General features: G+C 38.4%; 1 protein-coding gene across 4 annotated transcripts in view; it reads right to left on the bottom strand.

The window, feature by feature from the left end:
* The window catches only part of SK (small conductance calcium-activated potassium channel), a 142,818-nt gene that overhangs the window by 82,589 nt on the left and 32,943 nt on the right, over positions 1 to 27,286 (bottom strand). For 2 of the 4 annotated variants that reach the window (XM_089073564.1, XM_089073565.1), the window contains exons 2-3: positions 22,351 to 22,946; positions 16,144 to 16,414 (exon numbers count right to left, since the gene is read on the bottom strand). In XM_089073564.1, coding sequence (XP_088929690.1) covers positions 16,144 to 16,414; positions 22,351 to 22,901 — 822 coding nt within the window. In that variant the 5' untranslated portion in view covers positions 22,902 to 22,946. Of the gene's footprint in view, positions 1 to 4,934; positions 5,148 to 16,143; positions 16,415 to 22,350; positions 22,947 to 24,269; positions 24,384 to 27,286 lie in introns of all 4 variants that reach the window. The other 2 variants (XM_089073563.1, XM_089073562.1) reach the window with 2 other exon arrangements.

The raw sequence follows: 27,286 nt of genomic DNA, 5'->3' as shown, positions 1-27,286 counted from the left end.
TACTACTTTTCCCTATCCACCCTAACGTTTAAAGGTTAGATAAATGTCAACAATTTGCCGGCGTTATTTTATAATCTTCTTCTCGCCGTATCGTGTAACATTGCTTGTACATTGTTAGTAATTTTTCTCTTGATGTATATATTGTATAATACCGAGACGACGTGCTGTGTAAAATTTCGTATGAAACTCGTGCACTCACATAGTGTAACTACTGGTGCTTCTTTTCAGACAAGAAGTAAGTCGGGAGCAGAGACGAGGGATCTAATTCAATAATCGTGTAGAAAACTACGTCGTACTTCGTACTTAAGTTGAAGTTGAGTTCATATCAACGCTCACCTGCACTCTGAAACGTGGGACGCCAGCGTTTTTCAGAGTTGTTCTATATTCGTTCGTAGCCGTCGATCATCGGGCGATCGATCGGCTTTTTTTCTGATCTGTTGGCTCTTTTTTTTTTCTCCTCACAATCTTCGTACGCGCGGCCATTAAACGACGGCACGGATTTCTATTTTCTTAACGCTTTTCAAGAGCAAGACCGTTTTATCCGCTGTTTCACGTTGTTTTTCCGCGTTTGATAGATTGCAAGAGAGAGGCACTCTAAGATTCTCCACTTCCAGAAACGCGAATCGGAAGTTTCAGCAATTTAGAAGTAATTGATAAGGATTGATTAATAGGATTTTTGCAATTATTGTTATTGTAATGAATAATTAAAATTGAAATTTAAAAAAAGATATTTGATATATTTTACAAAAGTTTTTTTGAAGCTACTGTTACCCTTTTTTCAACAATCTACCGCAAAAGTACACTTCTAGGGAGAAAAATTAAGCGAGTAAGAAAACTTTCTTTAAATATTGAAAAAAATTAAGAAAAACTTGTGAGAATTCCAAAAGTAATCTTGAACTCTTGTTCAAGTTTAATATCGTCAAAAGATATAGCTTCGCGAATAAAATATTAAAAAAAAAAAAAAAAAAGAAAAAAAAAGATAGCTATCAGCGAGCGATAATTTTGACGTGCTTTTAATCTCGAATCGAAATCAAGTTGATCAGTTTCTGTGTTTCTCGTTTGTCGACAAACTGACACGCGCGTAAAGGCTTTATGCCGACCGATCGCAGCTTCACGCCCGAGCGTACGAAGGGGTGGAATAAAGAGCGGGCGAAGCGGCGGAATTCCATCCGTCGATGCTCCGTTTCTTCGATATATGTACGTGATAGTTTGAAGAATGCAGGTCAGGACTAAAGGGGAAATAGAACTAACTTCTGCTGGTGGTACCAGCGAGGCGTGCGAGAGCATGCTTATGCGGTGCGATCCGGAAGTACCATCTTATCGGGAACGCTCGGCCGAGTGTCAGGTGACCGAGATGCGAGACGTTTGCACGAGGATTCGACGAGAAGATCCGACAGTCGCGAAATCTATCACGTATCACAGAACCTGAAGTCTAACGGAAAAAAATTGACAACTTAAGCTCTAATCACGTGTTTGCATTTGGATGAAAATGCAAATGAAAATCCGAATACCCGGCGCTGAAAACGAAATCTTTCGTGGAACTCGTCCGGAACCTTTCGATTTTTTTTTTTTTTTTTTAGATTCTTCTAATCTGAGATTTTCAAATTCTGAAAATAAGGGTGGTGCATAAAGATAAAAGAGGAGATTTAAGATTTAAAAGTGCGGATTCTTTTAAAAATTTAAGAGCCAGCATGTAAAGCTTGAAAGCGTGAATTCTTAGATTTACGTAATCTACGACTGTCAGATTTTTTTGGATTTCTCGCGAGATTTCCGCGGGATTCATGCAATAAAGTATTTATTTAGTTTTTTCATTTCTTTTTTTCGGAGTTAACACATGTTACACATCGAGAATCTTCGTGGGTACTTCTGGATCACCGAATTGTTGACATTAACTACATGGGTGAGAGCACATCTTGCATGTACACACACGTGGAACGTACATCGAGCTACGTTCGAACAGGGATCGTTCGAGGAAAATCGGAGGGATCGCAGATGTTTGTGTAATATCCGGCGGAAATCGTGCGTTCCACGTCCAGAACGGAAGCACACGCCATTTTCATTCGCAAGCATTCCCCCGAAAGTTCGTCGAAATGTTTGCGAAACACGAAATTCTGTAAGTCCGCTCATGCTTGCTGACTTTACTTCCGGTTACAGGGCGGTTAGTCGTAGATGTCGGGGCAGTTGTCGGGGGACATACTGAACATTACCTTTCTATGCGATGTAACTGATAATTCTGGCAATGTACGCACAATTCGTTCGTAAATATATTATAATTCAACAAATAAGCAACATTGAAAATCTTACATTTGTACTTTTTATAATCCTTTGATGTTTCAAAAGTGATACGGAAAGAACGATTTTGCTGAAATATTTAAATCTAAAGATAATTTTCTTGGGCCATTAAAATAATTATGTAGAACATTTAAATACGATAATACTGCAAACATTTTTTTATATTTTTTATATTTGTTCAGCAATTAGAGAGAGATTTTAACATAATTATTTGAACAACTTAGCAAAATTATTTTCAGATCGGCATCTAATTAGATTCTTAGATATTTCAATAAGACTGTCCTTTTCCATGAAATTATTGTATCTTATGAGATTTAAAAGGTTATTATTTTCATTTTATTCTTATGTAAAAATTAGTGATCGAGAATGTTAAAATTCAAAAAAGTACAACGAGGCAATGATCACGTGAATTGAATTAAATGTTATCAATTTAACTGAAATAGAAAAAGATTACAGAAAAATTACGTTCTAACGGATATTTCGTTAACAAATTTACGCGCAAAGGATTTAAAAATATAGTAAATCTACCGAGCTATATACATTTTTACCGAAAAACTGGATGTGATCGTACAAAATGTTACTCACGCGCGCGGAAAACTGGCGTTGAAATATTTACGGTGGCTACGCTAGGTCAGATATCGAAAAGCGTTTTTATATTTCACAGATACAAATCAAAGAGTTACAAACATCTAGAGTTACATATAACAATCGACGAGTTCGGGAATTTAGAATCGTTGGATCGACTCCAAATTCGGTGTTGGCGCCGTCTTTTTTTTTACGTTTCATCGCGCGTGAAAATCAGTATCTTCATGTAATTTTATCTAAATGTACGCGTAAAAAACTCACGCGATATCAAAAAATATTATTTTATTAAAACTTGCATACGCGCTAAGTAATGCAATAATATTATAGTTAAAACTTTCATTAAGAAAATTGAAAATTCCGATAAGGAAATCTTTGCTTTGCAATTTTTGTATGTAAAACTGTATAAGTTATTTAAATAATTTTTTTTACTTATAAAAAATAGAAAGTAAGTAAGTTTAGTTTATTTTGCGACGTCACGGCTTCATGTCAAGGCTTTCACGTTGCGGAATTATTTAGAAACGTGCATCGTGCTGCATTCGTCGCTTGCGCCAAGTTTGCTTTAAATTTTTGCGATATTAAGAAAAAAAAGAAAAAATCTGTCGACGTCTATGAAAGAGGGGATTTTGTAAATTGTGTATGCGCCGCGCGGAATAAAAACTCGCCCAAAGTTTTTGCGTGACGCTCGGTCGCGCAATATTTTCCGACAAGTTGCGTTCTTGGCGCAACGAAAGTCCCGCGACGACGAGACTTTCGACGACCGACCGCATACATACGGAGGCGCTTCGCTTGCACGCTCGGGGGGGAAGATTTTATTATTTCTCGTCTCGCATTCGTTTCGCCGTTTACCACGGGAAAACGGCGTCCCGAAAGGGGCGAAAGGAGCGGCGACGTAAAGCGCAGATTGTTACGATCAATATTTGCCAGATGCACTTTCCTTAACGCGAACCGAGCTCGCGAAAACTCGCGAGATTTTATTACAGGCGCCTTCATTTTTTTACGAGTTCTCTACATTTTTGCGCATCCGTGTGTACACTTTCGCGTGGTGACATATTTAAAGGTACATTTTTTTGCTCTTTATGTACGATGACGTGATCGGTATACACTTTCAGATGGAGATTAGCTCCATCGGGAATGGCTACCTTTCAATAAATTTTTGAGTAAACTTGAGATTAAGTAAGCTTCTTCGAGCAATGATATATATTTTTTTTATTTAAAAAAAATTATTTTTTATTAAAATTTATTTCAAATACTCGAAAGGACTCATCTTCGTAAGATTCGCGTTTGAAAGGAGAAAAAAAAAAGTATTGATTCGACACATGCTCGATCACTAACGATATACTTTGTGATTGCGATAGACTGGAGAACAATTGGATTTCTTTCATTTTATTTACGACATTTTTCAAGCATTTTCATATGTTGCGAATTGTTGCGAATATCATGTCCATGGCAATATTCGCCACATTTTACGTGCACGTAAATTACGGTGCGTCTGGTGTGGAAAGAGACCGTAAAGGGGAAACTCACAGTACAGTAGCATAGCACTGACCATTTCTACCAGACGTCGTTATTTAATATCTACACGGTGTCAAACATTCCCGGTGTCGAACGTTCCCACTAACACCACTCGCCACTAGTACAAGTCGCTTTGTGCGTGCATGTGCATATACGTTATGCAAGGCATATTCGCATACAGGGTATCCCAGAAATCGCGTGCTTTCCTCGCGATCGCGATTATATTATTTATACATATTCAAATTAATACAAGTGATACAAGGCAATTAAACGGAATAAAGTCAAGTTAAGTTTTCATCACGAACGTAAAATAGACGAGGCAAGAAAGAGGGAATATATTTTTATCAATTAATTAATTTTTATCAATAAATTTGGAACGATAGTTGGAGATAGGCGGGTCGCCTCGTTTATCCATCGTTTAAGCGTTGATCCACGTCACGACAGAAGAACGACAGCGCGTGGCGAGGGTGCGAGCTGAGATCTGGAATACCCTGGTATACGCGCATAATAGCGGGCATTGATAGCGAAAAATCGTCATCTCCCACCGTCTTGACGTAGTTGACGGTCTCGGCGGTCGCCTCGGTGAGGGCCCGGCGTAGTCGTGATCGCCGCACCTGCGACAGCGTACGTGGACATAGCACGACCCCCTGGCCGCCCTGGGTGCCGGAAGCGGCGCCGGCGGATGCTGGGCCGGGCGCCCCGGCCGTGGAGGAGGACGCCGCCATCGTCGACGAGGAGGACTTGCACCACCATGGGAACTGGGTGGATCGCAATCCCGATATAACAACGTGGTTAATAAATACATCCACTTCCGCTCGCGTACGATCGCGTACGATCGCGTACGGTGCACGACGTGGACGACGTGACAGACAGCACAAGTGCAAGATAGCATTAGACAGACACGTGGTCGTGGACGGACACGGGATCGGTTGCACCAACGCTCGCCGCGGACCAGCTAACCGCCTCGGTCGGCTCTCTTGGTGTCGGGAGCTAAGCTATGACGACTGGAGACTTTACACGACAACTACAATGAACTCGGTTAGAATAATAATCGTTGGAGCCTAACAAGCACCCGTCTTGTTTAATTTTAATTCTCTATTCTGACCCTGACTACGACGTGGAAGAAAATTTGGCTAATTCCAGCGACTGGCAGTGATGGCAATTAGACTTAAGGGCCAGCCGCACCTAGTCTTGGTTATTTGTGAATTGTTTTTTTTTTTTTTTTTTTTTTTTATCAGATATTTTATCAGAATGATAATTGCCATGTAAGAAGGAATTTTTAATCAGAGTTTACGAGAACAAAATAATAATGCCCATAGAGATTAAAAGAATTAAATTAGATATTCCATCAGTCTTAATTTAAGCAGCGATTGTTAGCGGGAAAGAAATTCTGCCTTAATGACACAGCTATGTCGTAAACAAAGTAATTTTATACAATAATACTATTCGTATCAATTAGCTGTAAGCAGGCTTTATAAGATAAATTTTAACTATTAATTAATTCTCGTCAGCCACCTTTCGCTTCGTAGATTATTCTCGTTATAAAACGCAGATGGAGGAAGAGACAAGATTTAGCCAACCGCAGTTAGCAGTTGGTAATCAACGTTGGTGCAACCAGCCCGGAAATATAACAGACAGGACGTGACGATCCCTCTTCGTCGCGGTAAGAGATATCTCTTCTTATCTCCCTCTGCATCTCAGCATTTCGTCCTGATGCCCACGCAACTTTTAACCTCGGTCGCTCCCTAAACAAGCGCTCGTCATCTACGCCGACTGCTAACTCGGCGCTACTGCTAAACTAAACTGGTGGTCGGTCTACTTCAGAGATCAGCAGAGAGGCAAATTCGAATGTGCGCGTTACAGCTGTACAGTGACGAACGTTAACGAGCGCACGTAACACGACGAAACTGCTTCGAATTGTTGCGTTCTCGCGAACGACGCGATCTGACGCGGTCTATCTCGTTCCCCAAGATTTTCTAAATTTCGATTTCGTCGTATCGACAATAACTGGAATACGAGAGGTACGAGAGAATTTCCGCCTTTAAAGTCTTTATGATGAGGTCTTTTAACTTTGTAATTATTAAGAAATATAATTATTATCAAATTGCTGAATTAACGATACGGAAGATACGGAAGCCGGTATTACACTCGGAGAAAAAGACAGTACTAGCAACTAAAATATATCGAAGAAAGATTGCACTTCAACTATATATATATTGTAAATTATTATGAGAAAAATGAATAAGTTGTGAAAAGAATGATCAAGGGAAATATAATACTTGTTAAATGTATACTTATAGTAAATATAATTAGACACATTACAAAAAAGATAGTTAAAAATTAGTATTATTACAAAATGTGTGTCATTATAGTGTAATGACTCATTTCAGAAAAGTGACATTCGGTTTATTTAAACTGAGAAAGTACAACTGTTACATTTACTATATAAAATTTATATTACAGTAGCCTCGCTATTTCAGTATTGTTTAATAATTTACACAGCTAACAGAGTAACGTTAACATCTAATATCAGTAATATCAATAAATAATATAAATATTTTTTGATCAAGGGGCAGGATCTTTGGCGCTTTGTATAAATTTAAAAATATTTTTTTTTTACCAATTTTTTTTACCAACTATGTGTCGTTACTGAAAATTTCTTGAAGGTTTTTCAATCAATATTATTAAGTCAATTATTGATTTACGTCAAAATGTATGATTTTGAATTGCTACGCTTTCAAGATAACTTTATCAAGTTTAAACATAACGGCACATAGTCGATGGCAAAAGTAAGTATTCTTAAATTTATATAAATTTAAAAAGATTGCTAAATACACCTCAAAAACTTTGCCTTGACCGAGAAATATAATTTCAATGTTCTATTTCTCCATTTAAATATATTTCGGTCTGTATATATTTGTTCAGTTAATTCAACATCAATGTAGTTTACCTAGCAACTTTTGTTTCTATTGTTGCAACTAAAGATATTAAATTGCATCACATTTATTACCGCAACAATATTTGAATAACTTTCTTTCTTCTTTTTTTTTTACTTTAGTGACTTTGTAAAAAAAACTAATTGTGGACATTTAAATTTCAGAATTGTTCGCGTTATAGTTGCCAGAACGATTTTGTTTACTCCGAGCATGGATAATAATAGGCATTTCACGTATGATTCTCCGATTACACCGATTGTTCGCCGCTGCGCGTGCGCTTTATTATGATTTATCGCGACACAGGAAGTCATCCGTTTTGGTGCAGCGACATGGCCGACATAGCGAGAGTATGTCCTGAAAGGATATTGATGTACATGCTCGCGGATAAACCCGTTGTTGTCTTCCTGTGTATGTTCCAATATGCCCAGTGGTCGCGGGCTGATCGCCGCACAAGGAGCACCCGTGTTTGTTCGTAGTCAATGAGCGAGTCAAGTAGAAGAGAAGTTTGCCGGACAAGTAAGCGGAATAGAAAGCCCTTAGTACCAGCAGGGACTGTGCTTGGCTTTCCCTCGTTACGCCGATATCTCTCGAGTGCGAGAGAGCCTCCCTAACCGTCTCCTACTTGACTCGTTCGAACGAACGCTCGCGAGATCAGTAAGCAAGTCAGCAAGTCTCGATTTGTCCGAGAGAGAAGTTCGTCCCAATGTCATCGATATTTGTTCGGCTCGGTGTATCACCCTCGAGAATCCTTACCATCGCTCTTAATCTCTGTCAAAGACTCGAAGGATTGTTTCATCGCCATCAGGCGTTGCCTGTGTTCTCGGATGCTGCTGAAGCTCTCACGTACACGCCAATTCTAACCAGCTGCTAGTTTCGAGGAGCGAACAACAAGTGATCTTCACATCGGATTTGCCTCTCCGCTGACTTTGTGTAAGCTGGCCTAAAGGGTTGCTAACACTAAAGACTGGGCTAGACTAAAGATTCGATTGTTTGTGCTTGGTTCGAGGGACGAAACAAACGACGAACGCTGAGGAGAGCGCTCGGAGACGCTCGTTGGGGGTTGAAGGAAAGAAAATGGAAGAAAGAAAGAGAGAGAGAGAGAGAGAGAGAGAGAGAGAGAGAGAGAGAAAGGGGATAATCTGCGGAATCTGCGTCGAAGAGATTGTTCTGGAAATGGCAAACCGATTGATCCACGCAAAGAAGTCAAGGATGAGAAATACGTTCGCGGAAAACCTGAGGTTCCGCTGCGTCGTACAGATCTACGATGTTGGATACTCTGGATATGCTGGATAACGACGGATTAACGGATTGGCGCCTCTAATCTTATCGGCGGTGCGCCATTTCCGTGCCAGCTGAAAACCGCCGCTCGTGCGTGAGACGGAGGGCTGGCGATTAACTCTTTGCACGTCGGAAGAGCAAAGTTGGTTTTGAATTAAATCCATCAACTGTGACAGCATGGAAATTCAGTGAGAACTCAGTTATGTTATCATGTAAAACCATCGTGAGACCACCGTGCTTTTTTCAAATCGAGAATCTAATCTGATGCAGAATACAGTATATATTATATATACAGTATATATTATAAAAAAAAACACACATTTTCATATGTCCTCAAATTTTAGCATTATATGTTAAGTAAACATTGTGTGTGTGTGCATACACACACACACACACACACACACACACACACACACACACACACACACAAACTTTCATTAAAATTTAAAAAATTTAAATTATTAAAATTTCCTGATAAAATCTCACCACTTTCACTTGTTTTGATGAATGATTAATAATAAATCAATTGAATAAGATTATTCATGTATATAAATAATTATTGATGTAAAGGTATTTCACTTTTTAAAGGAAACGAAGAAAAGGAATATAGAAGAAAGAGAATACAGAATAAAGAATAACCACTGTTATGCTACTTATTTCACAATCGGAAACATCCAAATGAAAAGACTCGAATAACATTCGCGAGAAATCATTCTGTGAGTCTTTTTCTAAGATTTGATATCTTTATCGAAGGGGACCGAATCACTATTTTTTTTTTATCACTATTCGGAGTCTTTTTTCAGAGCTGAGAGGCAGGGCGATCAATTTGGGTTGTAAGAAAACTCGACATCCAATTATATATGTTTTTGCGGACGATCAAAATTGGATTTCACGAAGATAATCCTTACTATCTTTATTTGCAGCTATAAAAGCGTTTAACGTAATTTAATCCGCATTTTCCGCGTAATACCCGCATAAAAGCATTTCCTAAATTTTAAATAAATAATTAATCTCCTCCCTGTACAAATAATTCCGCTGACATTTTATCTTTGTCAGAATTAATATTCGCAGTATGCTCGGGGATGAAAAATTATTGCCAACTCTTCTCCGTTTACCGACGACTTGCCGCAAAGCGCGCGGAATTAACGCGCGTAATAAAACTGCGCCCAGAACGAAGAAAACCAAGACATTGATTAAGTTTCCCTCCGCTTAATTAGCCGCGCCTTGCTAATTACCGACTGTCCATTCGCCTCGCGACGAAGTTCTTATTATAGCTTGTCGCGAAATTGCTAGGCGAGCGTTTCCGAAGTTTTCTTACGAGCGGGAAAGAGGACCTTCCGAGACCAATCGTGTGTTCGATGAAGTTGCGAGTGCGAGAGAATATGAAAAGAAGCGCGGGTGGAACGGCACTCGTTCTCCGCAATGGCCGTTGCAATTCGAAAGCGATCCGCCGAAGAAGGGAAAAGTAGCACGGCAATTTACCACTCAGGAGTGAGTATGAAATGGCAGCCCGCAAATCCTATCGAGAGCTCCGATCGTAATATTTCTTCGTTCGACTTCTTTGCACGTAACGCGTCTCGAGAGAAAACAACCTTGTTATTAGGACATGAACTAAATTAATTCAGATTAATGACCATGGTGATATAACCATATAAGGCTGACGTAATAAACTATACTTACTAGAAGATAAGATATAGCAAGATAAACCGGCACGATCAATTTTCAATTTAGTTTTTTTTTGTTTTCAGATTAATGATGACTGATTAAATCGTAAACAGCGCGTAGTTGTTGTCGCTAATTAAAGAGAAGTAATTTATATTTCAAATCATCTCGGTTCTCGGGAGGAAAATTTATCTTACGTCTTACACTCCCGGACAGTATTTTTCCATCGATTAAGGACACGTGGCTGTCCACGTCGGTGATCTCGTGGAATAGTTCGGGACGCGAAACGGCTGAGAGTTATCCTTATGCAAATGCCAGCTATTATCCTTACGGGACGGGCGCGAAATTAAAAGTTCCGTAAAGCTAATATATGCGGAACGCGCAATGAAAGATTCAGATTCAGGTCCCAGAGACTTGCGGGCAGAGCTGTGTTTAATCCCGCATAATGAGAGGAGCGTTCCCGAGACAGATAGAAAACCAATGCTGAAGTTTCCCGCGATACTCTTGGAACAAGTTGAGCTTCAAGTATCCTCAAGTTGCGCTTACGTTATCTCATTTTCTATGGTTGCTTAATGATTAATTCTTCATTAATGAAGATTAATATGCGAATCGCTGTCTCCCATTCATTCGCCACTCCTTCGATTAATTCGCGATCGATTTCTTTATTAGAGGGAAGAAGCTAGGAAATTTCAAATAAGGACTTCCAAACGTTATTCACATTTAACCGCAATTAAACCGCAGGGAAAATTTCGTTTAAGTGAGTTTCCTCGAAATACTAATACTATTAAAGTGCTATTACATCAGGAAGTTCGCAATTAACAACAACTATTCCTCGAAAGATTAAATCTAATCGTTCAATTAAAAAAAAAATAAAATTTTTCTCGCACGAAAGATATCCTCTACGAATTCGTGTCGGCGAGCTGAAGTTCACTTACGAACCTAAAAGTAATCCAATCTACTTAAACGATTAAAGTAATTTGTGACGATGAGATACACGAATTTAAACGCAACTAAGTAACTTATAATCATGTGTAATCGCGTAAGTGCTTGGTTCGTTAGGATCAGCAAAAATCTCGTGCCTCGGACCATTTTGAAGATATTTTTTTTCCCCTCGCTAAGCAAAAGAAGAAAATTCTTCTGTATTACATATCCAATTACAACAATGTGCGCCGGCCGCATAATATTCACTGCGAGTTGCAGATCTGTATCTCGCACGTGTTCGCCTAAAGTTGTTTACTGTTTGAATTTCAAACTTATAATTTTAAAATATTTATTCGAAAAATTATCACTCGTATAAAAATATTATAATTTAATTCACAATTCTATTTTAATTTGAATAAACGTATTGAAAAGTATGTATCACTAGCGTTCCATCTGGCAAAAAAATGAACTTTTAAGAAATTTATTTTAACAATGAATAAATTATAATATTAAAATATAACATTGTATTGTAAGTTATAATCTATATTGATCTGTAATTTTACATCAATTCAATTAAATTAAAAAAAATATATAACATTCAGTATTACATTAAAAACATTTTATTAATAGTATTCATATATTTTCCAAAAGATATTATAATTATATATTATAATTGCGAAATAAAAAACTGTACAAGAAGAAATTTGCGATTAACTTTCCAAAAAAATACACGATACATGTCAGATAAATAAATAACAAAGTAAAGAAATAAATAAAAATAAATAAATATAACAAACTGGTGCATATTCACATAACTAGATTAAAACGACATTTGCAATGTGAACAATTTTATAAAAGCGACGATACGAAAAAGAAACAAAATCCAAACGTGAAAATCGCGGAGACATCGCATTTAAAGAGTAACACGATTCCATATGAAAATATGATTTTCGCTTCCGCGGAAAAAACTACTACCCACGCGTCTAAATTTGTAATAATTAAAAACATGATAATGAGTGAAAGAAAAGATATGCGACTGCAATCGTCCGCGTGTAATCAGAACGCAAAGCATCGTTACACGAACAGGCTGTTCCGAACACTGACATTTTCATTTCTCTTCATATCCTCCTCTTAATCCTTTCACGATTAAACAAAAACGTTAGATTCTGTCATTATTTTTGTATCAAAATTGACGAAACATCCATTTTAAAACACCGCATCGGAAAAAAAACAATTGTATTCTGCGCGAATAATTTTGGTACTTGTATAACTTGTATAACTAGAATATAAATATTTATAAATGAGACTGACATGAAAATAAATGATAAAATATTTCACGTGCGAAGAATTTTTAGATTTTTCGAATATTCGAAAATAACGGAACAACGACGATGCCGATTGAAACAACATAGGGTTGTTTGATTGAATACGTTTGTACGTACAACGGTATCACACGCATCCCTCGTATACTATATACGTACAGATATCGTGTGTACATTCGATTGGCCAGCTCCGTATTTCCCAGCGATTACTCAACTCGTGGAAAATGTCAAGGGGTTCTCGTCGTAGCTCCATGGCATGCATGAGGACGTACCCTGGTTGGCGATCAGCCAAAAACGTCGACGGGAGTCTCAGCCCGCAGGCGCGTTTCCATGCGCCAAGGAGACATAATTAAACTAACAATGTCGCGAGAACCGCTTCCGCCACCCTCGCCCCCTCCCCCCCCCGGTCTCGTCTCGTCCTCTTTCTCATATGACACGAATCTCGTTTAATGACGACGGAAATTTTGGTTTGCGCTCTCTCGTCCGAGAGAGGATTTCCACTCTAAAACTCTAAGCAAATTATGAAAGTAGCTAGAGAAAAAATAGAACAAGGCTGATGCGCACGGTGTGTCCCAGAAAAGTGCAAATTACGAGTGCGAGGTTCTATTAAAAGAAATTTAATGTTAGATTTGATTAAGGACAATTAATGCTTATATATGAAATGATATTCAACGTTGTAATATTTAGAAACGTAAAAAATATTGATTTGCAGACCATATATTCCTTATTTCAAAAATGTAAAAAGAGCAATATATAATTTTATTTTTTCCAGAGAAATCATTTAGTTAGATATTTTTCGTTAGAAAGTATGATATGTTAATCCTTATTATATAAGACATATTTAATTGCTTTTCTTTTTTTAGATATCTTCTCGCTGTAGATTTAAAAAAATGAGAAACAAGCTCCACAAAGTATATTTGTAGTCCAAAAGGGATTAAGGTGCCGCAAGTCAAACTCAGTAATCCCTTCGAGAGAATTGTTTTTACAAAGACTGCCATCTGTATTACGTCAGGATTCTACGACGAAACAAAAAATCCAACAAGCAAGATATCGAACGTCGAGCACAAACGAAGGTTATATTCTCCGCCGGTATTCTCTAGCTATCGTTTAAGGGTAGTTCTCTATTCGGTTCTTTTCACCCTCCGCCAGGTGGCGGAAGGCGGAGTTCCATCGATAAGGGTTACTTTGCAGACTTGTATCTTCCGTGGCAAATCATTAACTTATACTATTAGCTACAAATCGAAAGATCTAAATGCAAATATTTTTAATGAAAAAATTTTTTTAATTTTATATAACTTCCAATTTGCAAAATCCTTAATCTTTGGATTCTTAAATTCTTGCTTTTTTACGAATACGTTCGTAGAATTAATTTATTTTTAGATGTTTTCTCGAATATCGAATTATAAATGTCGTGATTCAAAAAAAAATCAATAAATCCTCGAAATATTTAAATTCATCGAATCACTGAATTATTAAATCCGCAAATTCTTATCTTTATAAGTTTTCAAACGAGAATTATCTTTGAATTATCGAATTTAGAGATCTGTAAATTACAAATTTTACGCATCTGATGTTGTACTGATGTTTTGATGAAGATTTGAAACTACTATGAAACAATGGAACTGTAGTTGCACATTGAAACTAAAAAAGCAACCTAATAAAATCAAAACGAAAGAGGCACATGAAACCTCAACAAACAACCCTTGTCGCATGCTGTGATAAACCACCAAGCCTTCAGCGGATAACAACGAGATCAGAATAGAAACAGTCGTCACGAGCCTTTTTTATGATGGAAGCAACGCAAATTCATTGTTTTGTAAAGCTCACACACACACACACACACACACACACTATATGCTCCGATCTCATAGAACCTACTTTGACACTACATATATTTCCTCGATGCGACGCGCTTTTACGATTCCGCCGGGCCTACGCCGGTAAAATCTCAGCAACGAGGTGAAAAGAGAATGGGGATGGGACGCATTGGAGAACGAAGAGGGAAGAAATCTATCTCCCGTAGGAGAGCGGGATGAGTTTGAACGAACAATAAAAGAGAAACGAAACGTTACAAGACACATAAACGACACCACGAACACAGCCATGACGTCGAACAGGAACGAGTGTGGAAACACCAATAAAGGAGTTGAACAACTTGATAGTAAAACAATGATACACTAGAGGAGACGAGAAGAAAAGCACGCAGAGGAAAAGCATGCGAGAAAACCATGAAGAGCAACGAAGGATAAGCTAAAAGAACAGAAGCGAGAGAAAGAGAAAGAGAAATCAAGATCGTTTACTAAAATACTAAAATTGTAATTGTAATTGTAATCTTTATTATATCATTATTCGACGAATCTTTTAGATTTCAAAGATTTACGAGTTCTTTTTAGCTCTCTCCTTGAAGCTGCTTTTGGTTGTAAAAATTCGTAAAGTTATATAAAGTATTTCCATAATGAAAGCAACCAATGGAAATTCGAAAGAGATCTAGAACGAAAAAAAGGGAGCAAGAAATCTAAAAGAAATTTAAAGAATCTCCGAGAGAAAATTGTTAGAGCGCCTCTATTGGATGTCATTTCTAGTTTACATTTGGGCAGACAGCAATAGACACTCCTCCCTCGCGTTTGCTTTTTCTCTCATTCAACAAAATCGTTTGCCAATTAAGTACAACCTTTCCTTCTTCTTCTTCTTCTTCTTCTTCTTCTTCTCAGAACTAACAAAGTCAATAGAGGGAAATGGAAATAAACGGAACACGAAGGAGAAAAAGACAGAGAAACGGACAAATGGAAACACGTATGGGAGGATTCAGCGGTGCTATGCAGCACAGGTGACGCCGTCCACGATGTAAGAATACCAACTGCAACATCGCACATAATGGCGACGTGATATATATTAAACATCTGCCTCGAATTCGAACGCAAATTTAAAATCTCGAGGGAGCTATTACATCACGCTCTACTCGATATACAAACTTACACTCGTTCGCTCTGTTCTGCTCTAGTAATTCGCATAATTGTATATTCATACCATGTTTCGCACGATTATATCATTTACCCACGAAATGTTGGTTGGAAATAAAATACGTTAATACTATAGGACAAACTCCCTCGATTAAGATTGTTGTTAATTGCAATATTTAATTAACTGATTTTTTTCTCATTTCGTTCTCAGGTACAATACAAATTTTATCGGTTTCAACGTAGTATTAAATGTTCGTTACAGATAACATATATAACATGTATTTAATGTTGTTAATTAATTTCAAAATGTCAATTAATTCAAAACTCGTTTTTTTTTTTTTTTTAAATAGACTGAAATATAAGATTGATACTTTCATCATTTCGCAAAAATTCAAATCGAATGAGCTTCGTCAACTTGAGTCCAAGTTGAGTCTATTCAGAAGATTTACCTATATTGGACAAAAGTAGCCTCGAATATAAAAGTAATTCGTTTCTTGTTTTTTCTTTTTTTTTTTTTTTTTAGTTTTCGAAGAAAATAAAGACAATATTTGGCACCACCTTTCAACTTTAAATGGAGATGTATGCGGTATTCTTGCACAATGGGCGGCAGGTTGTGCCGCGACAAACAACGACAAACAACTCGGGAGACGGCAAGACGGTGAGGTCGCGGCTTACCTGCCGGAACTGTCGTATGCCACCATTGATCCGCAGTGAGTCCGCGGCGATGCCGGCGATCCCGTCGCCGGGCTCGCGGAGCTGCCGCAGCGAGGCGGCGCTCGGTGCCGCACCGGTGTGCAGCGGGCAGCAACAGCCGGAGCAACAGCACGCGGACGCTTCCGGCTGCGAGCTCTGCCGTATTATGCGGGCGTTGGGCGACGTGGTGATCAACACCGGCGGCGGCGGCGCCTGACACGGGCAGCAGTGATGGCCGCTCTTCACGCTCTCTCTTTGGAAACAGAAAACATTATATGCGGTTTTTACAGACACACGTTACACGTTACACGTTACACGTTACACGTTACACATACACACAAATTCCGAAAGTTCAATTCGCCTAAAATTCAATTTCCTCTTCTCGCAAAGCAAGCGTTTCCCCGAGCAACTTTAACCCGGTTGAGAACTTTATTTGACTCGTTTATCGAAACGCCTCTTCGGCAGTTAGTAGCCAGTAGTTTTTCGGAAAAAGAAACTTCGCTGGCGACCGACAAAGTAATCGCTAATCGCACTTTCGAGATAAATTTAAGATAAATAAGCGATGAAGAGAAATGAAGCGAATGAAGAGAAATAAGCAATGTTAAGTATAAATTTTCATAATAAATATCAGAGAAAGAACAAGAATGAAAATGTAACACGCGCTACAGATATATTCCTAGTCTTTTCTTGTTCTTCAAAGAGTTAATGTTAATAATCGGTTGTTTAATTTCTATTGTTAGGAAGCTCCATTAATTTTTGTCTTTTCATTTTATTTCTACAGTAGAAAAAAAATAAAATTAACTTTTATCTTCAATATTGCACCGTTCTCATTTGCTGAAGATGTTTCTTCAACTTTTTGTTTTTGAATGTATTAATATTGAGCGTAAGTTAATACTTAGCTACTGACTTTTTTTTAATATGATTAATATCAAGCTGACATCAAAGAATATTAAATGGAGAGAAAAACGAGAGAAACCAGATTCTAAAATATAATAATTGCCACGATATGGCTGCTCTCATGTCGTTTATAGTGTCTGAAAATTGTACGGTTGATATAGTTTCACGGCTGGCGTGGACTATAAAGTTAAACTGATAGTCTCAAATACATGATCCGATATTGCACATGGCCCACTCGTCCGTGGATTAATTTCACTGAGAACTGCTTCACCGCCAAATTGATAACGTGCAATTGGTATCTCAAAGGTATTTATCATCTACAAATACGAGGAATAATTATTATGTGAAACTGAGGAACCGCCGAAATAACTTTTAAATTATAAGCAACGTTACAAACTTGTTAATTAATTTTCAAAACTAAAACTATAAACTAATTTTCTGAATTACAATAAACAACCAATAAAATTTCATTTAATTTTAATTGTACTTTAATCAAAACATACATTTGCAATCATTTAATTGCTTAATAAATTGTTAATGTTATTGTAATTGTAATGTAATTTCAATTTCTTCATATTTTAAATAAATATAGAATCAATAAAATCAATTCGATCGTCTAAAGAAAGTAAAGACAATCAAGATGATAAATGTGGTATTTCTACGGATATATTTCTTTCTAAAATATTAAGATACTGATAATACTTTGCGCTAAGTGTGCGTTTCACGACTATGTATTTTTACGCGAATCGATCACGTGCAAGTACCTGACACTATTGAATCTCAGAAACGACTAAACTGTTCAAATTCTTAATACATTTAATTAATAATTTGGATTCAAATTGCATCAAAAAAATTTTATTACTTTTATTATTTTTTATTACTTTTCTACCATTCTACGGACGGAGATATTGATGCATGCATGCGACATGCAAAATTGAAATATACAAGATTCATTTTAATCCATCTAGTCGAATATCTTGAAAATTAACCAGACAAAAATGTTTTAGACAAAAGTTGTATGATTTGAAGAGGGATGGTGTCATTGGTTTAACCTTGGATAGTTTAAAGGTCACTTTTAATTTCTTAAATGGAAACCCCCATTGTACATTGCATATTCTTCTAATTTACTTCGAGAGCTTTTCAAAACATTATAATAAAGTATTTCTTTATTAAGTATCGGAATTTGAATTTGATATACAATTTGGCATAAAATATAAAATATTTCGTAAACTATTCATTTTTTAGCAACTATATCTTAATATTTTTATGCACAGAATAATGAGATAAATCAATTGATATAAAGAATATACATAGTTGCTGCTTAAAAAAAATAAAAATTTGCAATATGCAACGATGTATTCATCTTATAATTCAAAAAATACTTAATAGAAAATACTTTATTGTGATATTTTGAAAAACTCTCAAGATAAACTACAAGAATATGCAATTAACAATGAGGGGTTTACGTTTAAGAAATTGAAGATGACCTTCATGTGACTTTCAAACAATTATTCAAGGTTAAACCAATGACACCGTCTTATGTTCCCCTTCAAATCATACAACTTTTGTTCGAAACATTTTTGTCTGTCGATCTCAGTTTCCAAAATATTCGGCAGGATGGGTTAAAATAAATCATCCTATATAAATTTCATATTAAGAAACGCGTTGATTATCTCTGATGACGATATTACAATTGCTTTTGTACCATTAGATGGCTTTAATGATGGTAACTTTCGATTTTTTGATTGATAAACAAAATACATCTACTCATATTTTTGTATATCCACACATACGAAGTCTCTTTTACATATTTGTACATCTCCTCACTTTCACATTCGCATGATTTCACATATTTATTCTTTAACATAGTCGTGTATCTCCACACTTACTTATTCTTATATCTCCTATACGCCCACATATCTGTCGTCTCATATTTTCATACGTTTGTACACCTCCATACCTCCTATCCATATACACTCGAGTTTCATACACTCACATATCTACATTTGTACGCAACCTTAATTTCATTTATCTGAAAATGCAGATATTATATGTTTTTTAGATTGTATATTACTTACAAATATGTTATGTAGAAAAGAATGATATAATTATAAAAAATTATCTTTTCACAAAAAAGACAATATATTCTTTTACTCCATCGAGCATATACATATATATATATACTCGATTTTTCCTATTTCGAAGAATTCTTTATAGAAATATTTGTGCTAAAATATTACATAGATATACCGTAATTATAATTGCATTCAGCTAAAAGTTAAAATTTATATAATTAAAATACTATATATTTAAATATTATATGTCATTAAAATATTATGTGTTTTTATAATAGATATACGTTTATTTTAATATCGGAATTATAATTGGCGCATTTTTTCATCTCATTACATTTTCTAGAAAATTGAAACATCTACAATATTTTTTTCCTAATTTAATACACTCTTTCAATTAAAGATAATATTTTTACAGAATAATTTCTTTTTCATAATGAAAACAACATATTTTGTAAAATATTCTTTACGCATTAAAATAACATTTTTTTTCTAATAATTTTTTGTAGTTACAAGTACATTGTACATACACTTAGCACCTTCTTTTTATTTTTTTTTTTTTTTTTAATATATATACACGAAATTGTTGATAAAATTATCGCACAAGATTCTGGCAAATGATTGGATGTAATTCGATCTTATCGATGGAATATGTTTGGTTCTTTGTCTAAAACTTCCTTAACTCAAGAGCCCTCGGCTTATAAGACACGTGGTAAGGCCTGTCATCTAGAGATATCATTAACTGTCGCGCACTTCGACCTTCGATGAAAACTGAAGTCCCCTGTCTTCTGAATGGCTTCTTCGAATAACAATGGATCTTTTATTCATGACTCTCGATATACTTATTTTATGTCACAGACATAAAAGACGAGTTTACAAAAGCATAACCTTCTTGATAAATGAATACGATATCATAAAATTACAATACGGTGTACTAGCTACAATACGGTATCAGCCGATCTATCAACAATCTGTTACGCATTTTGCGCGCTGATGTCAAATCTTTCAAAACAAATCTTCGATAATAAATTTCTAGGTGCATAAAACCTTGAATAAATGCTTCAACACAATCTTCAACAAGTAAAGTTTGAATTGATTAAAGTTTTGCTATTCTCACAATCTTACAATCTGTTTTTATTGCAGTCTTATTAACTTTATGTAAGAATGTAACTGCCAATAATTTACTTTTAACTACTTTAACTCTTTAGTATTCTGCATGTTATTACTGATGTTTAAAACACGCACCAATTATTCCATTATTTATAATATGCAAATTGTTTCATTGTCTCCAATTCGACATATATCTGCTAAAAATTAAAATGAAAATAAATTTAGTGTCTAATAAATGTAACTAGCTAACTAAGAGCAATCAAGTAGATACAATGCCAGGAAGGTCTAGCGGCTAGGAAGGTCAGCGTAAAATGAAAAGATTCGAAGAGGGCTCAACGGCGCGATTTTCACGTCGGGAATTCCCACGTCGGCAATGCCATTTTTTTATATGCCATAGCTCTAGCTCGTGCCGTGGTAATCCCCGGTGTACGTTTTCTAGAACCTCCGAAGGGGTTACAGGACAACGTAAAATTCCGCGGCTCAACTTTTGACCCAGATGAACCCAGGTGAACCAGATCCTAGAAATTCGCGATAGCGAATTCGCCGGGAATTTCCCGAATCGGCAAAGAGAGAAAGCCCCTTCTGCCTGGACGGTCTCGAGGAAACAAAGGCGTTTCACATTTTTCCGAGAGCGACGCATTTCTGGAAAGACGGCGATTCCTGGCGAATCGCCGGGCGCACTTAGATGAAAGTGGCCGATTCGCAGCCATTTCGCGAATAGAGTCAGCTCTCATCGCGGTCCAGATAAAAATTCACGCTCTCGTAAACATAAGGTTCCTTGATTCAGGAACGGTCGTTCCAGATATTTCCTCCGCGGCAAAAGAGACAAACTGATGCCTTTTAAAGATCCTTCCTCTTGACGCGAAAAAAATGTATACTGTAAGTAATTTTGAAATTGCACAGCCAAACGTATGCGTACTAGAATATCTTCTATATATATGTGTGTGTGTGTGTGTGTGTGTGTATGTCGCACCTGGGACATCGTCTTGGTATATCGAGAGTATACGTAACGATGAATAAATAATACGGATACGAAGATACGGCATAACAAAATAATAAGCAATATCGGAAACTTGGAAAACAAGTTTCTGTCTCATGCCCGTTTCCCATCGAGAACCGTCGGGAACTATTCGCTCCGATTCTATTACATACAAACGCAAGTTTATGACGGCGTTGGTCGACTAATGCTCGCGGAGTAGTTAAACTTTGCCAATTACACGAGTCGAAACTTTCTATGCGTGTTTAAAGCCGCACGGCTACCGGTTTCCTTCTTTCGACACGTGTTAAGTTATCGCGGATTAACGCTTGTCATGCGATGCAAATGCAGTAAAGTAAAAGTACGAAACCATTATTAACGCATGCCGCGATATATGCACGGGGAAGGATCAATCATTTTTTTTTTTTTTATTTCGTTCTACGTATTGTCGTTTAAAATAGCAGCGGCGGATTTACTAATTTTCGTTAAAAAGCATTAACGTGCCCGTGCAGCAGTAATAGTTTTACAATTTCTTCTTTTACTCCTACGCTTCGTTTTTCAATCCAGCATTTGCTCATTCAATATTAACCACGCGGAGATGTAAAAAAAAATGTACTACGTTTTACATTTCTGGATGGATGAACTATATTTTTTCCATACACGCATATTAATGAACATGCGAAAGCGCGCGGCACGGCAGCCGACTCATGAAAAATAAATGCTACTGCCGCATTGACGATCAGACATTGAAACGTTCTATTTTTTACTTATCTATATCATCTTTATTTGAGATAGAAAAAGTGGAGGTTGTATCGAATTTTTCTAAACGTTTATGCAATGCAGATCGGTTATTGTATTTAGCATTTCGGGAATAACAAAAGTAACGTTCAGAATACGATATTAAATTATTAGGAAATTTTAGTAAAATAAGTAAGAAAAGGAAACAAAAAATGATTTTGAATAAAAAAAAATTAAATCATTCTGTGTTACATTCTATTTCTCATACGATTTCTGAAATATCACTTACTTCTTTTACAAAGTAGCGTAACTTATACTCTCTTTCTTCTATATTACGCAGCGCTTCTTACTTATTATTTATATCTTCATTACTATTTCGTTCATTATTAGATTTACCTGGAGACGCTGCGGGCCAAATGAAGGGCCGAGGTGGGCGCAAGGGAATCCCTTCGGTCGCACCTGCATCTATATTGATGCGACTGCCTGGACGACCGGTAGGATGTCGGCTGCGCCTGCAACTGTGACTGCTGCACCTGCGGCTGCTGGAGCTGCGGCTGCGGCTGCGGCTGCTGTTGCTGCTGCGGCTGTTGCTGCTGCTGAATCTGCGGCGGCGCTGGCGGCGGCGGCGGCGGCGGCGCCGGCGGCTGCGGCTGCGGCTCGCCGTCCAGCCGGCAGTGAAGCTCGATGTCCGGTACCGATCTGGTAGCCGGGTCCTCGTTGGTGCCGCTCTCCTCGGAGCCGCCAAGCCCGGACACGGACAGTTGCGGCGAGGCGACTAGGAAGGTCGCCCGATCCTGCCGCGTGAGAACCGGCTTGCCCTGAGACGCCGCGGCTACCACGACCGGCGGCGGCGGCGGCCTGCCCAGCAGGGCCGCCGTCTCCTCGTTACCCCCATAATCGGTACCGGCACCACCTTCCTGCCCGACCGCGTTGCCGTTCGTGTTCATGCTCGTGCCGGCTAGTAGTCCGCAACTATGTTACGTTGCCATCCCCTGAAACGAGAATCGAAGGATCGATTAGACTCGACGGAAGATTCTCGGCAGAGAAATCCGCAAATCCGTAATTTTAATTTAATAAAAAAATATCCTACACGCGAATAAAGTATAAATCCGCGATTTATACTTTAGACAAATAAATGAATAAATAGCAATTTTCTTGGATTTAATTCACTTTAAAATATTTCCAATGAAAAAAAAAAGGGAGGAAAAAGAGGGAGGAGTTCTTAATTAAACCCTGTAAAATTAATTAATAAATATGAAACTGCCTCTAATTTTATAAATCTGCATTTCGTTCGCTTCCGTCTTATTCTGTCTTCCGTTCGCGTCACTGGCAAATTGTAAAATTGGAGACTCGAGAAACAGAGAATCTATATGCACGTTGGCGGAATCAGTGGCGAAGCACGAGTTCGAGAGATCTACGAGTGAATATCGGTTTCCGGGCTGCCGTCGAGAGGTAGTCATGGCAAATTTCGAGTATCACCTTGCGAAAGTGTTTCGGAAGTATCGACCGCAAACCCGGCTCGATTTGTGGTCTTTCGAGATTTCCGGTGCGAGATGCCGACCGGTCGTGGTCGGTTCGCCGCAAGAGATTTACCAAGCCAGCATCGTTGACCAGGCCAGGTAGCTGACGAGCCTCGTCACGTACGTACATACGTTAATATATAGCGGGTGATTCATTTAGAACGCCCCTCTGTCTTTCGCGGAAACGCGAGACGCGAACCGTAAACGGCATCGGGGGATTATTCATTTACGAGGGGTAGCTACGTCGAGTCTGAATTAAGGACGAGAGGCAAACAAAATCAATATACAATTAATATTGAATAGATCTCCATAAAGATTTTACCTCGCGCTCGAAACGCGAAAAAGTTAATGGTTCCGCATACAATTTTCATTGAAAAATAACTGCCGCGGATTGCCCGAGGGATTACAAGGCAAAGTTGCTTATTTAAAGTACTCCAATTCTTTGACTTAATAACAAATTCGCGGCTCTCAAAATATTGTTACAACGTAAACCTGTCTCTCCGCCGAGCTCGGCAAATTTTACACTCGGCTACTTGCGCCAATTCAATCTAATTCAAGGTGAATTCGTTAACACCGCAGGCACTTTTTGTACATGGAAAATTTCGTTCTCTCGACGGTTCTCACCGAAAATTGGAATATTTGCGGAAATGGCAATGTTAGTGATAATTTTGTGACGGGACACAGTCGCATAAAAACTACATTAGCACAATTAAGCGATCGCTAAGTATATAAAGTGAACGATTGTACAAGCAAGATTACGACCGACATTAAGAGCGGTCATAAAGGTAAAACTACCTCTATTAGGACAGTCACATCCCTCTTCGCCAGTCCTGCGAGGATTAAACAGGCAACATCCCACCTGAGTTAATTTAATGTATTATCGCACCGTAAGATGCGCCTTTTCTGCAACTAGACAAAACATAAGCCAATTTCACATTAATTAGGAATAAGGAACGTATTGTATTTATCGCAATTTTAGATAGTAGACTTCACAAATTTCAATTTCATCTCGACACACATTTATGCAATTGAGTGTAAATAAATGTTCATAAAGTCAGTGCCTGAATTAACTAAAAGTAAGAGCCAAACTGTTTATCATTAAGAAAAGATACGAGCGTAAAATTCTTATTCCGCATTTTAAATAAAATAAAAAAAAAAAAAAAAAACTTTGTTTTCTTCCGTTGTATGTTTATATCAGTAATAACGAGGCAGGTAAGGAAATTGCGAGGTAAATGTGACATGTTCATCATTTCCAGGTACGCGAGGTATATTTCGCGTAAGTAGAGAGAATCGCGTAGCTGACATTCAGTGTGCGAGGAGAGGAGGAAAAGTTTAGGTTCTTCCTGCGAAATAATGTCGCCGGAAGCGACACGGTCTCGTATGCGAAAGTTATTCGGCCGGCACTTTCGCAAAACACTGGGATAAGGAGCTACGCATCGCGTAAGCCAGCCGCGGAGCTTATGTGCGCCCTCCTTCGTGCGTTCAATTTTTCAGCACAACCTCGCCCTCTGAGCCTCGCCCCCCGAGTTTCTCGCTTGTTACTTTCGCATCCCCCCGGGAGCCCTCTTCCCGCGCACCCGGCCCCTGCAAAGTAATTTTTCGTCGTCGAAATAACAGGTGAACTCGTCATCTCTCGAGAGGAAAGGAGATGTGAGAGATGGATGTCGGCGTCGATAGATAGCTTTTCCCTCTCGGCGCCCTCTCGCACTCTCGTCGTTTTCGCAAGAAGAACGCTACCGGAAGTGGAAAAAAGATTCGGATAAATCGTACGGCGATGCGCTTTCGCGAAACTATGTTGAGCGTGAAATGGCACAGAGACAGATCGACGGCAACGAAGCGGAATATAGAGGCGCATGACGAGACACGCACGAGAGTTTGGAAATTTATCATTATATCAGTATCTTACGCTTAACGCGAGCGCAGCACCCTGAGATAAGTAAATTGTTAAAAAAAAAGATTATTACGGATATTAGTGCATTAATTCAGCAACGCCTCTCGTCCGAGCAATATCCGTAATTCCTGCCAACGCCTCTCTCGCCCCGAAAACTCGCTAGCAAGCTTGCCCCTCCCATTACACTAAAGGTATAGCCCCTTAGGTCTCAGGAGGATAAAAGCGTGAATAATTAAAATGAGTAAGTGGATCACGATGACTTGCGCTTTACTCACGTATGTGAGGTAGGTCATGCAATCCGAGGGTTAAATAAACTTTCTGCGTTATGTGGGAGGGGGGGGAGGGGAGAGAGAGAGAGAGAGAGAGAGAGTACAAGGGCACTTCCTCTCGTGGCTCTCACGGTATTAGACACCGAATAGATGGGTGGTTGATCCTAACACGTGCGAATGCACGCACAACATCGCATTTCGATCCTCCCTGTGGAATGGAGTCTAGTGACTTTATGAAAGCGATCACGACGTCGCTCGCGAGCTCGTTAGGACCGCCCCTCCCCCTCCCCCCCGAGATCGTAATTAGAGAGCGCAGGAGTGTGCAGTTTGCAATTTATACGCCGGTCGACGGTCACGATTGTTAACGAGGTGGAATTCGTCACGCGGTCTTAACTCTTTCATTTCGATCGAGCTTATTACACGGTAACGTAAAAGAACTTGAATTAAAAAAAAAGAAAGAAAATAATAATAATAATAAAGTTGCGGAAAGAAGTGTGAAATTTGCACATTAATTCAACATAAATTTCTGCTAAGACTTGATTGTCGCTTCTACACTAGAAAATCGATGTACGTCGTCGAATCTAACGTTGATTCGAGTTAAATGAAGACCGTTTGATCGCGGTCGACCTTTTCCACTTTGGATAATCAATCGCGCGTCAGGACTGACTTTCCTTCTCGGACCTTCTTTTGGCATTCTCAGCTTTTAAAATTCATTCTATAAAAAAAAAAAATCTTTAATAATCCATTCGGTCTCCCTTTTTATCCCTTGCACTTCCTAAGTTTCCGCTTTGTTCAGTTTTTTTCGCCTTTACGTCCTTTGACCTCTCGCAATCTTCGAAGGTATCGATTTGGTCAACGATCGTACGCTGACGTGGCGATTCGACACCAGTCGGACATCGCGCATCAAGTCCCAACGACGGAGTTTGCCTCTGAAGACCACGGTGGATGTACGTTTCATTATCTAATCGGGAACGAACCTTTTAGTCGTCGCCGTCGTCGTCGCCGTCGTCGTCGCCGATAGCGCGAAGCGGAAGGAAGCGACGTCCACGATGTCGACACAGTGACCGTGTGTGTTATCATCGTGATATTATCGCCTGAAAACACAGGCCCTTAGGCATAGTGGCAGGCGATAAATGATGAGCCTTAGGGTAGGATAGAACTCATCTATCGACAAACCTTACGACATATATGTTCGCGCTTGTCTCTCACGTTTACGCTCCAAGGCTTATTTCGAGATAATACGAAATTAGATAGTACAAGCTTCTCAAGTGCATAATATTTATCACATATCACTAGAGATATCGGAGACGTCGAGATTGTATCAAATCTCATTTTCATTAATCGTTCTATTAATCTGCGCAAAATTTGTTAACGTATCCCGGAATTTAATTTCCTCTAATCCTCCTCTATCCGCCTCCCGAATTCAGCCCCCCTGATTCGACCTCTCGGTATTCTCGTTAAGAAGAAGAAGAAAAACGTTACGAAAAAATGTTTTTTCCTGTTCATAAAACTCATGCTTATCGCAAACACCTCGTAAGCCTCGTTTGTTGTATCGTGTCGCACGACAAAAAAATTGCGAACGGTTTCCGCGGTTCTCTTTATGGGTCGCGGGCGTATCTACCGGTCACGCGACGTTATGCAACGGAGAGGCT

This window comes from Pogonomyrmex barbatus, unplaced genomic scaffold (assembly GCF_055798465.1).
Source record: "Pogonomyrmex barbatus isolate J1 unplaced genomic scaffold, ASM5579846v1 scaffold15, whole genome shotgun sequence".
In the NCBI taxonomy this organism is placed as follows: domain Eukaryota; kingdom Metazoa; phylum Arthropoda; class Insecta; order Hymenoptera; family Formicidae; genus Pogonomyrmex; species Pogonomyrmex barbatus.
This window is presented reverse-complemented; position numbering and strand designations above follow the sequence as displayed.